The sequence below is a fragment of the Macaca nemestrina genome, chromosome X, assembly GCF_043159975.1.
Source record: "Macaca nemestrina isolate mMacNem1 chromosome X, mMacNem.hap1, whole genome shotgun sequence".
NCBI lineage: Eukaryota > Metazoa > Chordata > Mammalia > Primates > Cercopithecidae > Macaca > Macaca nemestrina.
The window spans coordinates 37612875-37628066 of record NC_092145.1 but is presented as its reverse complement, the minus strand read 5'-3'; the positions used below and the strand labels follow the sequence as shown (position 1 = coordinate 37628066).

General features: G+C 36.2%; 1 protein-coding gene across 7 annotated transcripts in view; it reads right to left on the bottom strand.

Annotated features, from left to right (window-relative positions):
• LOC105468375 (kelch like family member 13) overlaps window positions 1-15192 on the bottom strand; it is a 209602-nt gene that overhangs the window by 143027 nt on the left and 51383 nt on the right. For 2 of the 7 annotated variants that reach the window (XM_024788678.2, XM_011718486.3), the window contains exon 2: window positions 226-283. The exons of the other annotated variants lie outside the window; for them this stretch is intronic. In XM_024788678.2, coding sequence (XP_024644446.1) covers window positions 226-234 — 9 coding nt within the window. In that variant the 5' untranslated portion in view covers window positions 235-283. The remainder of the gene's footprint in view (window positions 1-225; window positions 284-15192) is intronic. 7 annotated transcript variants of the gene reach the window in all.

Here is a 15192-nt window from a genome sequence, read left to right as displayed (position 1 = left end):
AGTCCAGCAAAGTTGTGGGATACAAGATCAATATACAGAAAAATAAATTTTATTTCTATACATGTGCAATAAATAATCTGAAAATGAAATTTAAAACAATTCCATCAATATAAATATAAAATACTCAGAAACAATTTTAGCAGAGAAAGTACAAAATTTATATTCTGGGAACTATAAAACATTGCTGAAAAACAAAATAAGATCTAAATAAATGGGAAAACATACCATGTTCATGGATTGGAAGCCTTGATATTGTTAAGATGGTAATACTCCCCAGAGTGACCTGCAGATTTAACACAATCCTCATCAGACTCTCAACTGACTTCTTTGTAGAAACTGACTAGCTAATTATAAAAGTCATATTTAAGTACTCAAAAGCCACATGTAGCTAGTGGCTATTGTATTGGACAGCAAAGCCTTAGCTGTCCTGGGTAAAAAAAAATTACCTTTTTACCCCTTGAATTAATTTACAGTAGATAATATACTTATAAAATAATTATTTATATTAAATTCTCTTTGTTCAAATAACTCAGGTGATTTCTTTCTCTTGATTAGACCCTGGTTGATACATTTATTCAGGTAGTTTAATTATCAAGGCAGCATGGTAATAGGCCTGTAGAAGCTTAATGACATAAGTTCAGTTGTCACCTTCTAGCTGCACAAGCAAATTACTTCATTTCATTTTCAGAATATTGCTAGGTAAAAACGGGGAGCCAATACCCACTTCCTCAAGTTTGTTGTGAGAATATATGAACAGCTGACATATAATAGGTGTTCAATATATTTTACTTTTTTATTCATTTCTTTATTATCAGCCTCCAAGCACTTAAATGTATCTATCTCAGCTACAGCCTCCCAGAATATTTCTTCCCCTGTCAAAACCACACTGTACTTTGTCCCTTTCCTTGGGACTTTTTTTTTCAGCAAAGGTTTATCTTTAAGTGTAATCACAGCAGAACAAGCCTGGAGGACTCACACTTCCCAATTTCAAAACTTACTATAAAGCAGTGGTAATCAAAACAGTGTGGTGTTGGCACAAGGATAGATCAATGGAACAGAATCGAGAGTCCAGAAATAAAGCCATGTGTCTACAGTTAACTATTTTCCATAAGTGTTTCAAGATCATTCAATGAGGAGAGGAAAGTCTCTTCAACATATGGTGCTGGCACAACTGGATAGTCACATGCAAAAGAATGAGGTATACACCATATACATATACATTTGTATATACTATATACAAATCTTAACTAAAATGGATCAAAAACCTGTTAGAGCTAAAACTCTCAGATAAAAACAAATTTTTATGACCTCGCATTTGGCAAAGGATTTTTAGACAAGACACCAAAAGCATGAGCAACAATAGATAATTTGGACTTAATCAAAATGTAAAACTTGTGCATCACTGGATATTATCAAAAATGTGAAAAATCAGCTGGGCGTGGTGGCTCACACCTGTAATCCCAGCACTTTGGGAGGCCGAGGCAGGTGGATCACGACGTCAGGAGAGCAAGACCATCCTGGCTAACACAGTGAAACCCCACCTCTACTAAAAATACAAAAAAAAAAAAAATAATTAGCCAGGTGTGGTGGGGGGTACCTGTAGTCCCAGCCACTCAGGAGGCTGAGGCAGGAGAATGGCATGAACCCGGGAGGCAGAGTTTGCAACGAGCCAAGATTGTGCCACTGCACTCCAGCCTGAACAACAGAGCGAGACTCTATCTCAAAAAAAAAAAAAAAAAAAAAAAAAAAGTAAAAACTCCTACCGAATAGGAGAAAATATTTGCAAATCATATACCTGACAATAAATTATATGTAAGGATATACAGCAACAACAGCAATTTAAAACTGGACAGCTTCCTTTAGGCCCAAACAGTCATCTTCCAGTAACCTGCCAAAATGATGAATATAAAGAGAGAGAGGCACTGGTACACGTTTTCTACACTTTTTAGAAAACATGAAGTTGTCCAATATCAAAATAGCCAGAAGTGATGACGCCAGGAATCTAACCCAGAACTGTCTGATTTTAAAGCCTCTCCATTAGATAGTTACCAACTTAGCCCTTTAAATTCTGATGTCAGCCCACTGTTTCTCATACTGATGTCAATAATTGCAGCTCAAAGTCAACAGTCTATTAACAGTTTTGATTTGCCTTCTAAACATGAAACTACAGAGTAATACCTCCAGAAATCCCTTCCCCTACTCTCCCCATCATTTTTATTTCTCTTACACAAAAAGTATACCACACTAATTTAGTGCTCTGTCTTTATCAGCTTCCACCTTCCTATTACGCTCTCTTTTATTTCATTCTACAGCTCCTCTCAGAGTTCCTAAACACCAAGTACTTTAATAGTTCTCTACTCTTAAATCCATGGCTAGTGTCTTGATCTTTAAAAAAAATTATAATCCTTTGCTATCTTGATGAGGTATTACTTCTTCTGGGTCAATAACTACAGTTCAGTTATGCAAGGTGTCCAAATGAATGCTGGTCATGAATTTATCACCCAAAATATTTGTTGACTTTTCCTTTTAAACAGGATAAATTAAAGCACAATTTCTTTCATTAAGGCAGAAAGAATTTTACTTTCCAATAATAATCAATTACAAAATGTCACTAAAACAATCTACCGGAAAAGTACCTGAGCTTCTGACTATTAAGCCACACTATCCCTTTTAATAGACAGAATGAAAATTGACAGTATTTTATAATATAATGTCTAGAATGAACCAATTTTGCAGTAACTTCATCTCTTCAAAAGACAGTAAAGAAACAAGTAAAAAAGAGGCCTCAGAGACAGAATAGATATCACAAAGCTCAAGCACAAATGCACATTCATGTTAGTAACTGACACACCCCTTAGTCCTTCACGTACAATTCTAAACCTCTTTGGCCAACTGGTTTTGATCATGCAAAAAATCAGAAGAAGGAGAGAAAGAGCTGAAGGAAGACACACTGAGGCATGACAGAAGAAAATGCAAAAGCTGTTCAAGGAACATCAGAAGAGTACAACAATCTGGGATCATATGTTGTAGAAGCAAATAGTTCTACAAGTCTCAACAGATCCTACAGCATCTCTAAAACACTTTACTGTAAGAGCTGTAATGACAGCCATGAGTCAGCAGGAAAAAATTTAACCAAAGTATTGGAAATGAAAAATACATTGATGTTAAGGAGATAAAATCAGTTGTAAATAAAAATACAATAAAACAAAATTCGGGAACAGTTCATCTCCTAAGCATTTAAGAAATCTGAAGTTTTAACTGTTACGAGTAGCATCTTCACTTTTCTTCTCATGCTGTTTTCACTACAAATATAGCAAATTCCCTAAAGTTACATCAATCACCTTAACCCTGCTATCAATGTATAAGGGAGCACAGTCCATGATGACATCCATTTTAAGCGATTTGGGGGCTTACAAGGAAATTTCACTCTATATCACTACAGAAATATATTTTTAATGAAGAAAATGCATTTTGGAGACACAAACTTTATCTAAACCTTCAATACCAGTAGTACAAATAATATAGCAGAGTATAACATCTTTTCCAAGCATCAGGACATGCACACACACACCCCCAACTTGCCTCCAGGTAAAGTGTGCTTCGGGTTCTCGGTCCTACCAATTAAATGCTCCAAACTCTCTCTCGGGGCTACACTGACCTAAAATATACTAGATGATGACACTTCTATTCTCAGGGAAGAGACATTATACTATAATGGTTAAGAGCATGGACCCTGCAATTAAGCTATCATGGTGTTCAATTCTAGCTCTACCACTGAACTGTGTTACCGTGAGCACTTAACTACTGTCTGTAAAACAGAGACAGAGACAGCATCTAGCACTTAGCATTACTCATAAATGTTGGTAATACGTAATATAGCACATCTACAAAGAATCAGGCACTGTGCAGAACGTTAGGAATATAAAGATGAACGAGGAACAGTCACCACATTCAAAGAGCTCAGTCTCATGGAGAAAACAGACATAACGGAGCATATAAATGCTACGACTGAAGGTATGTGTGCTATGACACTATGGAATACAGAGGAAGAATGCTTATCTCAGCATATTCACAGAGGACAGGTATACTGTGTCTTAAAGGAAGTTATGTAAGGAAAACAAAGGTTACAATAATATCTCTTGAGGCACAATGAGGGTAATCCTTGTGCATCACGTACACCTGGATGTGAGGTACTATGACTTTGTAAAGTGTTATATGTACATTATTGAGTATAAAGGTATTGAAAAAGCCCTATGACCCGCAAATCTCTCCCTCATCCACCAATCAGGCAGCCTGAAATCCCCACAATAAATGTCCATCTAACAAGTATGCCATTACATCATTTTTGGAAATGCAAAGTACACCTAAAAATGGAAGCAGATGAAAAAAGAAGTATTATTTATAGAATTCTTCTATGTACCAGACACTTTACATTATTTACCAAATCTTCACAACAACCCAGAGAAGAAAGTATTATTATCCTCATTTTAGATTAAAAAAAAAAACGGAGGCTTCTCAGAGTTCATTAATATGCTCAAGGTCACCATTGCTAAGTGGCTGATTCAGAATTCTAAACTTGAAAATCCGAACTGCAACCACTAAATTATACTGCTATCTTGGCATACTAACATGGAGATAACACATATTAAGAAGTATCAATCAGTCACTGTATTAGTTTGCTGGGGTTGCCATAATAAAGTACAAACTGGGCAGCTTAAACAACAGATTCAACATGTCATCACAGTTGGTTCCTTTTGACGTCTCTCTCGACTTCCAGATGGCCATCTTCACATGGTCTTCCCTCTGAACCTGCCTATGTCCTAATCTCTTCTTAAAAGGACACCAGTTACATTGAATTAGAGTCTACCATGAAATACCCTATCTCCACACATCACCACATTCTGAGGTACTGGTGGGGTTGGGACTTCAACATCTGGATTTCAGGAGGGCACAATTCAATCCACAACAGTCACACTGAAAAAAGACTCCTCTTCCAAGAGAAAATGGGGATTAACCTTAAGTGTTTTTAAATCATAAATAAAATTTGTGGAGGTTGTTTTTTAAGAAACGTAAGCATATACATTTAGCTAGGAATAGCCAATGAGTCCAATACCCCTGAGGAGCATTTTGGAAATGTGTGGGGTACTTTTACCACTCAAAATTATTGAGAGAAACCACTAGGATTTGGTGGGCAGAGGCAAGAGCTATGGAATACATGGAGCAGTCCCAAACAATAAAGAACGGTCTCATACCCCAGAAGAGAGAAATACCCTGCCAGGTGAAACTTAACACAATAAACACAAGGAACACTGCTCTGTATACTAATACAGGTAGATTCGACAAGAAATTAAGAGAAAAGCCCAATAATTTAGGGCAAAGTCTTTATGGAGGCAGAAGCTTGAATCAAATAAAGACATTGTCTCAAAACTAAATTATATATCCACTCTATGCACTACATAGTAGAGCATTTCTAATTATGTATTTGTTGAAAAGAGTTTAGTACAATAGTGCAGTTACTGCAAAGGCAATGAAACCTCTGCAAAAATGGCAGAGGATATTTGAGTCCATTCTTAAAGATTACAAACAAACCGTTATTAAATTCGTAGAGACACATGAACCACAGGGATCTCAATAAAAATTACTGAAGTTGAATTCTGAAGAGCAAATTTTTAAAAAGAATACAAATTACTTAAATGTTTCAAATTACAAAATTTTATGTGTTAAAAAAAAAGTTTTGTAACACTAAGAAACATATCCTGTAAAAACCCATATTGAAAGTATTCATTTGGTGATTGCCTGTTATTTTTCTATCTTTTTTGTATAGAGACATCTACTGCCCCATCTTCTCCATAGCTTACTGTTTTATTGTTTATCTTTCTAATCCATCCTTTCTATTTCTCATCACCTAGAGAAGAATTTGGTCATCAAGGTCTTTTGCGTTACCAGGAACCTAAACCATGTCTTAAAGTGCTAGTATTTCAAAATAGGAAATATGCTTTCTGTGATACCTCATCCGTGTCTTGTTCTCCATCACAATATAGGAAATTACTTTGTCACTACCCTTATAAATGTGGCCCAAGTCCTTTGTGAGAATATCATACTTCCTCATTTTCGATTTTGAGAGTCTAATTTGTCATGACATGTTTTCTCAGCTTCAAGTATTTCCTTCTTTCTCTTATTATATACAAACAAGTCTGGTCTGTGGTTATTTATTCTAACATTTTTATGTTATGGTCCACATGTACCACTAATTTTTCATTTTCTGTAGCTTTCTATACAGAATTACCTTGTTACTTCTCATAAACCTGAACTTATTCTTTAGAAGTAGGTACAAGCGGCCGGGCGCGGTGGCTCAAGCCTGTAATCCCAGCACTTTGGGAGGCCGAGACGGGCGGATCACGAGGTCAGGAGATCGAGACCATCCTGGCTAACACAGTGAAACCTCGTCTCTACTAAAAATACAAAAAAAAACTAGCCGGGCGTGGTGGCGGGTGCCTGTAGTCCCAGCTACTCGGGAGGCTGAGGCCGGAGAATGGCGTAAACCCGGGAGGCGGAGCTTGCAGTGAGCTGAGATCCGGCCACTGCACTCCAGCCTGGGCGGCAGAGCGAGACTCCGTCTCAAAAAAAAAAAAAAAAAAAAAAAAAAGTAGGTACAAGCATTATTTCCAAGATTAGGCTACAGACATAAAAAAAGAATTTTTTTTTTAAAAGAAGTAGGTACAAGCATTCACTACTTCACTACATCTTCTAGTACAGTTGGGCCCTCACAGTCATATCCTGAAATATGTATAGTTTCATTATAAATTATATTTATTTATTCTTTATATTATAATCATGGTATTATGATTTTGTTATATGTATATAAGTAGGTCATATTACCTATAAATTCTATTTCCCATTAATTAAACAAACTGTTACAAAATGTTTAAAAGGGTAAGGTCAAGGTCTGATAGGGTTGAAAGCCACATATGGTGACTTACAGAGACCAGAACCAGGAGAACACAGAAACTGTCCCCGAATCTGGTGACAAGGAAAAGGAAAATGTTATTTTCTACTGGTCCTCTGACTAAAGAGCAAACACAGCTAAGAAACTGTAGCCAAGAAATTGGAAGCAAAGAATAAGTAAAAGAAAAAAATAGAGAAGTGGTTTATAAGAAACCAAACAATTAACTGTGAATATGCAAAACCGGTAGTGTTTTTAGATCTAACCTAGCAGCAGCCTAGCATTGGGGTTGATTAAGGGTTGATCTAAATAGATATGAAGAGAGACTAGTTAGAATTTCAATCCTGAAAGACTGCCAATAAACTGGATTTGACTAATAGGTCAATTAATTAAATCCATAAACCATGCTCACCACTACAGTAAAATTTGGTTGTACATCAACGAACCTGTATATGTGCTGTACTTTAGAGGAGTGGAAAAAGGGAATCAAGAAGTCAGAGAGAATAAAAGGTCAAAAGATCACAATACCAAGAGTTTAGCTTCAGAAGAAGAAAATTGTGTCACTAATAAGCTCCCATCCTGTCTCCAAGCTTGCCAATGAGAAAAACATTAGAGGTACTGAGATGAACTACAGAATACAATTGGTTCAACCCATTAACTCTAAGTGGGCTTCATTTTCCCTACACTGGGCCAATATCTGGGCCAGTAACTCAGCGTTACTTTTAATTAGGTACTTTCAGAACAGAAATGCTGAGAGCAGTTTGGTCAAAACTCTTTATGTTTGATGCTTAAAGTATGTCATGCTATATTACTTTGTCCCTAGAAAAGGTAGCTTGTAAAGGAATAGCCACACTATTAAAGAACTAAAATAGCATGATTTTGGTTGCTCCTTTTATGCCCTAAAGGGTAGCAGCAATGTGAACTCTGGAGCATCTAGCTCATCCTCATCTCAAATTCCTCTATTTCACAAAGGTCGTTGTGAATTCTTAATAAAGCATTAAGCTAGATTTACTTTATATCAAATTAATTTGAAGTCATGAGCCACATCTGATCAGACTACTTACAAAGAGAGCACAGTCTTACCTTTTGCTAAAGTCTTAATGCATATTCTTCACCATGCAGAGACAAAAATTATTATAGTTATTTTAGCAATTACGCCCTATCAGCTGTTATACATTTTTTCTGACTAAGTCTGAAGTTACAATAAACCAAATAATTGCTCATTTTAATTGTATTGGACAAGGCCATTTAGGTTGATAAATTAGAAGGTAAATCATCATTAACTCACAGGTAAAACTCACAAATATTTGAAGGACAGTTTTACCTCTATATCATCAATACCAGACAACTTAAACTGTTTTATGTAACTATTACATAAAGCATTTATGTTATAAAATTTGTATTTAATAATAATTTCCAAAGCATACATATTTTCTGATTTTTTACTTAAAAATGTGTTTTTGAAAAATAACAGGTTTCAAGTGGATAAACATGGAAAGCTTAATATACTGCCTTATACTATTTAGCCAGTCTTTGCTTTCCTCTTCTTGTTTGTTCAGACTAAAAAAGAAAGGTCAGCTTTCCCTTTTTCCCTCCAATTCCCAATTTAGCATGCATTAAGGTTTAGAATATAAGGTTAAAAAACATTTCTCTCCAAACTGAAGAAGCCACTGCTATTTTTAAATATTGATTTATCACTGTAATGACCTCTAAAAAAAATCCATGTGCTTAAGTGACTAACATTAAGTAACTGATATGACTCTCTTTTTGCTCCAGATATGGAGAAATGATTATCATATGTTTGCCACTGAGACTGTCTTAAGTATACAGACAAGAAAATGAACTGAATAGCTTCTGCGTAGTCCTATTTATAGCCTCTTTTAGAAAAGTTTAATAAATGTACTTTCATACCCCCAAACAGTAGAGTGAAGAGAGAAGAAACTGTGGAGTCACACAGACTTGAGCTTAAATGCTAGCCTCACTACATATTTGCTAGCTGTTTTCTGTGAGTTTTAGTTTCTTCACTGCTTCTAGGATAATAATGCCTACTTCTCAAAGGGTGGCTATAAGGGCTGAATAGAATAAAATATGTTAAGTGACTGACTAGGCAGAGACACAATAAATGTTGAGTCTCATATCTTCCCTTCCTTGCAAATTGGAATTTTAATATATCTAAATGAAAACTCTGCAGAGGTAAAATTGTAATGCATGTCTAATATTTTAAATATTAATTTTCTTTAGCCTGTAACACTTTCAACTGCTGGATCGACAAGACGTTCAGTATGTGGATGACTGCCACCTTTGAAAATAAAGAGTACTCTGTGGTCAATATATTTGACTAAGTTTCTATGTGTTATATAAGTTTAATTATTTTTAACATGAAAGTAATAAAAGAATAGTCATCCTTTGATGTCAGTGTGACTTTCCTAGTTTTGTAATCCTTAACTTAGTTTTTATTTTTTTAATACAATGAACTTTTTATAAACTATATTCTGAAAACCAAATTAATTAAAATTCATTTTAAAAGGTAAATGTATACCAACCAGCATTTTGTGAACTTGCAGTAGACCCAACACCCTTCTCAGTCTATGAGAACTGCATACCGTCTACCCACAAGGCAAACATGGGTTGTTCTTTCTGATCTAACTACCTTTGGGCCATGCTGATTCGAGCAGAAGTGGAACTTGTCCTAAACTAATTATATATACTATCTCTCCTGGGAATTGGAGCAGAGCAATTCTAGTCTGGCCAGAAGTAATCTCAAGGTCTCAGGGCAGTCATATGCACAGAGAATCAGAGAAAGCCAGTCTTCAGAAAGAGAGAGGTGTAAAGGACTCACATAAAAAGAAACAGAGCCAATGTAGCCTGGAACACAAATGATACAAGAAGCAAGAATAGCTCCCAAGGTTACTGAGCCCTTCTAGCTTCCTGCCCTTGGCCTCCCTAGGCCCCATTAGGGTAGAGCAAGCTCCAGTGTGTTTCTGCTACGTAGAAGTAAAAGAAACTTAACTAAGACAGGAATAGGTAATGAAACACAAATACCGAAGAGTTATAGCTCCTCCAGGACTGGACATCGCTATTTTAATAGATACTAAAATTCTACAGTATCACAATAAGTTCCTTCTATTACTCCATTTACTGTTTTTTTCTGACAACATAGCTGACTGTATATTATCTAAAAATTTGTAAAGTCATAACAAAAATTAAACTGTGTTTAGAGAAAAACCAAGTAGAATTGTTACAAAGCAGACAGAAAAGGGTAATGACAGGTAATATTTATTTAGTAGTGGAGGTGCTGAAGACTGTGAGTTCCAATTCAGAAAGATAGTTAAGCCAGTATGCTTTTTAAATTATCTGGATCCAGTCATGAGACATGAAATCTGTTTAGTGGGTCAGGACAAGTGTTTATTTTTAATGAAACAGAACTACAGGGGTAAAATAGTAAAAATAAATATTGGTAAGTATTCTTTCATGACACAATTTGCTCCAGATACTACACACTTTTAAGTCACTGAACTACGAAATCAACTATAGTTCTAACTTCTGGCCAGGGTCAAAAGAGCTTAAATGTCACTAACAATCCCATGCTTCCAAAATACCAACTGGAGGCAATAACTCCTAGTAACACATTTCCATAACATATTTATTTTGTGAGTTAGACAAATAAAAGTATTCCTAGCAAATAAATCTTATTTGCTTTAAGTTAACTCAAAGTGGATCACAGATCTAAACATAAAACACAAAAATATACAACTTCTGGAAGAAAAGATGGAAGAAAATCTTCAGGATTTTAGGTTAGACAAAGATCTTGTAGCTATGAAAAACATGATCCATGAAAGAGAAACCTGACAAAATGATCTTTATCAAAATTAAAATATTTTGTTATGAGAAAATCTACCTAGAAAATGAAAAGACAAACCACAAACCAGGAAGAAAAATTGCAACCCACACATCTGATGAAAGATTAACATCCAGAATCAATAAAAAAAAAAAATACAACTCTACAATGAAAGACAATCCAGTTTTTTCCCTTAATGGGCAAAAAATCTGAACACATACTCAAAAGATATATGGAATAACAAATAAATATATGGAAAGATGCTCAAAATCATTGGTCATTAAGGTACATGCCCATGAACACAATGAGACAATTCTTTATTCTTCCCATTAGTATATACATAGAGTTTCCAATAGTTTCTCATTATAAGTACAGTCATGCATCACTTAACAATGGGGATAGGTTCTCAGAAATGTATCATTAGGTGATTTCATCATTATGCAAACATCATAGAACACACTTACACAAACCTAGATGATATAGCCTATTATATACCCAGATTATATGGTATAGCCTATTGCTCACAGGCTACAAACCTGTAATGCATGTGACTGTACTGAATACTGTAGGCAACTGTAACATAATGGTCAGTATTTGTATATCTAAGCATATCTAAACTTAGAAAAGGTGCAGTAAAAATATGGTTTAAAAGATAAAAAATGGTACACCTGTATAAGGCACTTAGCATGAATGGAGCCTGCAGGCCTGGAAGTCAGTTGCTCTGGGTGACTCAGTGAGTGAGTGGTAAGTGAATGTGAAGGCCTAGGACATTACTATACACTATTGTAGACTCCATCAACACTGTACACTTAGGTATACTAAATTTATAAAAATATTTCTCTTTCTTCAATAATAACCTTAGCTTACCGTAACTTTTTTACTTTATATACTTTTTAATTTTTTTACTTTTTGCCTGTTTTGTAATAACTTAGCTTAAAACACATATACAGTTGTAAAAAATATTTTATTTCTTTATATCCTTATTCTATAATCTTTATTCTATTTTTACATTTTTTTTTCACTTTGTAAACTTTTTTAAAACTAAGACACAAGCACACAGGCCCACACAGGGTCAGGATCATCAATACCACTGTCTTCCACCTCCACATCATATCGCGCTGGAAGGCCTTCAGGGGCAATAACATGCATGGAGCTGTCATCTCCTATGATGATAATGTCTTCTTCTGGAATACCTTCCAAAGGCCCTGCCTGAAGCTGTTTACAGTTAGGTTTTTGTATACATAGAAGGAATACACTCTAAAATAACAATAGAAAGTATAGTAAATATATAAACCAGTAACACAGTCATTTATTATCAAGTATTATACACTATATATATACACATGTATATATATACACACACACACACATATATATATATATATATATAAAAAACAGTGTTGCTATACCTTTATACCACTAGAAGCAGCACAGTGGGGTCGTTTACACCAGCATCACCACAAACACGTGAAGAATGCTTTGCACTACAACATCAGGAGGGATCTGACTTCACTAGGCAATGGGAATTTTTCAGCTCCATTATAATCATATGGGACCACCATTTCGTAGGCAGTTCATCACTGGTCGAAAGGTTATGTGACACATGACTATAATATCGCATTCTTATTTACACATCTTTGCACACACACAATTTCTGTTGGATCCAGTCTTCAGAACAGTATCACTAGAAAAGCGCAAAGGGTAGAGAGTAAGATGGCCGACTAGAAGCCCCTAGCCCTCCTCCCTTCCATAAAGACAAGCAAAACAACAAATAAACAGTTATATTTTAATGAAAATAACTAATGAAGAACACCAGGGTACGTCAAAGGAGTAACACAAACCTTGGTGAGCACAGAAACTCAGGAGAGTCACATAAAGAACAGAAGGAAATACTAGGACTCCATCACTCCATCCCCCATGTGAGATCACCTGAGAACCAGAAGGAACTTTTCTCTGTGGTGCAAAGGTAGGCAAGAGGATCCCAGCAGCCCCCATCAACCCTTTGGATACCTACAGTCCTCACTACTGGGGTCCCCTGCAGTCCTCACTAGCATTAAGCTCAACTGAGGGAGCTGCCTAGAGACCACAAAGCTGTGATCCCCCCACAGGTAAGAAGCCAACACTGTGCCCCACCCCAAGTGGCCCACAGGTCTACTGCACTGAGAACTAATACTACAGTATGTCTTGCCCCAGGATGAGTACGAGTAGTCACAGCACATCTTCTTCCCTGAGACGAAACTGCCTTCAAACCACCCCTGCTTAGTGGCCCTATATCCCCAAGTCCAGCTGTGAACAATTGTCCCTTCCCTGTGGGGCCAAGCAATGGTGGAACTGCTCCACCCACTCCTTCCCCCACCCCCTCAGGCAGAGTTGAGGCTGCACAGTCCCTCCTGGGGAACCCACACTTTGGCAGAACAGCTCCATCTTCTCTCAGCCATGCCTGCACCCTGCCCCTAGGGACCTGAGCTGAATCTGCACACTGCTGCTGAGCAAACAGCGCTTTGGTGGAGTCCTGCATCCTGGTGAAAACAGGGCCACCCAGAAGAGTCACACACACACACACACACACACACACACGCGCGCGCACACACACAGGCACGCGCGCGCACACACACACGCGCTAGCGCACACACACACACACAGGCGCGCGCACACACACACACAGGCGCGCGCACACACACACACAGGCGCGCGCACACACACACACACAGGCGCGCACACACATACACACACCCTCACCTGAACTGAAACTGACAATTGCCCCTTGGGAGTTGGTGCCTTCACTGAGCTGAGCAGCTGCACATCCCTTCAGGAGGTATTCCAGAAAAAAAAAAAACATTGTTACCATAGGAAATGACAGCTCCATGCACGTTATTGCCCTGAAGACCTTCCAGTGAGATAAGATGTGTTAAGTGGAAGGCAGTGAAATTGATTATCCTAACCCTGTGTAGGCCCAGGCTGATGTGTATGTTTGTGTCTTCGTTTTTAACAAAAAAAGTGTAAAATGTAAAAAAAAAAAAATAACGATTTTAAAAATAGAAAAAGGCATATATGTGGTAAAAGCCAAGACTTCACCATTATACAATATACCCATGTAACAAAAGTGCACTTGTACCCCTTACATTTATACAAATAAAAAACAATATTAATTCTTCCAGTTCATGAAAAAGGAAAAATGCTTACATAAAGAAATTATATGTATATATATATGGATATAAAAAATGAATTTTTGTATAGCTGTGCAATGTTTTTGTTTCAAGCTAAGTGTTATTACAAAAGAGGCAAAAAGTTTTAAAAAATTAAAAAGTGTATAAAGTAAAAAGTTACAGTCAGTTAAGGTTAATTTATTATTAAAGAAAAAATATTTTTTATAAATTCAGTAGAGCCTAAATGTATAGTGTTTATGAAGTCTATAGTAGTGTACAAGAATGTCCTAGGCATTCACATTCTCTTCTCACTGACTGACACCCATACAACTTTCAGTCCTGCAAGCTCCATTCATGGTAAGTGCCCTATGCAAATGTACCATTTTTTATCTTTTATACCATATTTTTATCATACCTTTTATATGCTTAGATATATTTAGATACACAAATACTGATCATTATGTTTCAACTGCCTATAGTATTCAGTACAGTCACATGCATTACAGGTTTGTAGCCTGTGAGCAGTAGGCTATACCATATAGCCTAGGTGTGTAGTAGGCTCTACCACATATGTTTGTGTAAGTACACTCTATGATATTCACACAATTACAAAATTGCCTAAGGATGCACTTCTCAGAATGTATACCTGTCCTTAAGTGATGAATGCTCTGTAAGCATTTAAGGCTACAGATTTTCCTTAAGTTTTGCTTACGCTGCACCTCACATGTTTTGCTATGCAGTGTTTGTTATTGCTCAGTTTTAAGTAGTTTACATTTCTATTAGGATTTCTTTGACCCTATGTGTTGTTTAAAAATGTTTTTCAATATCCAAACATGGCTATTTTTAGTTATTTGTTTCTTATTTTTAGCATAATTGCACAGTAACCAGAGAATATACTCTAATTTTCAGTCCTTTTACTAGTTGTTGAGACTTGTTTGATGGCCTAGTATATTAAAATATGGTCAATTTTAATAAATGTTCTGTCTGTACTTGTGAAAAGACATTTTCTCCACTTGCTGAAATATTCTATGTATACTCAATAAATTAAGCTTGATAATTATATTCAAATTATGTATAACCATACTAGATGTTTTTTGTCTGCTTGTTCTATCAGTTACTGAGAGAGGTGGTTTAAATTTTTCCATTCTAATTGGTAGATTTGTCATTTTTTTATTGCTCAGTTTTGCTTTATGTATTCTGAAGTTATGCAATAGATCCACAAAATTTTAGAACTGTTTTCTCTGCGTGATGAATTGAAGACTGTA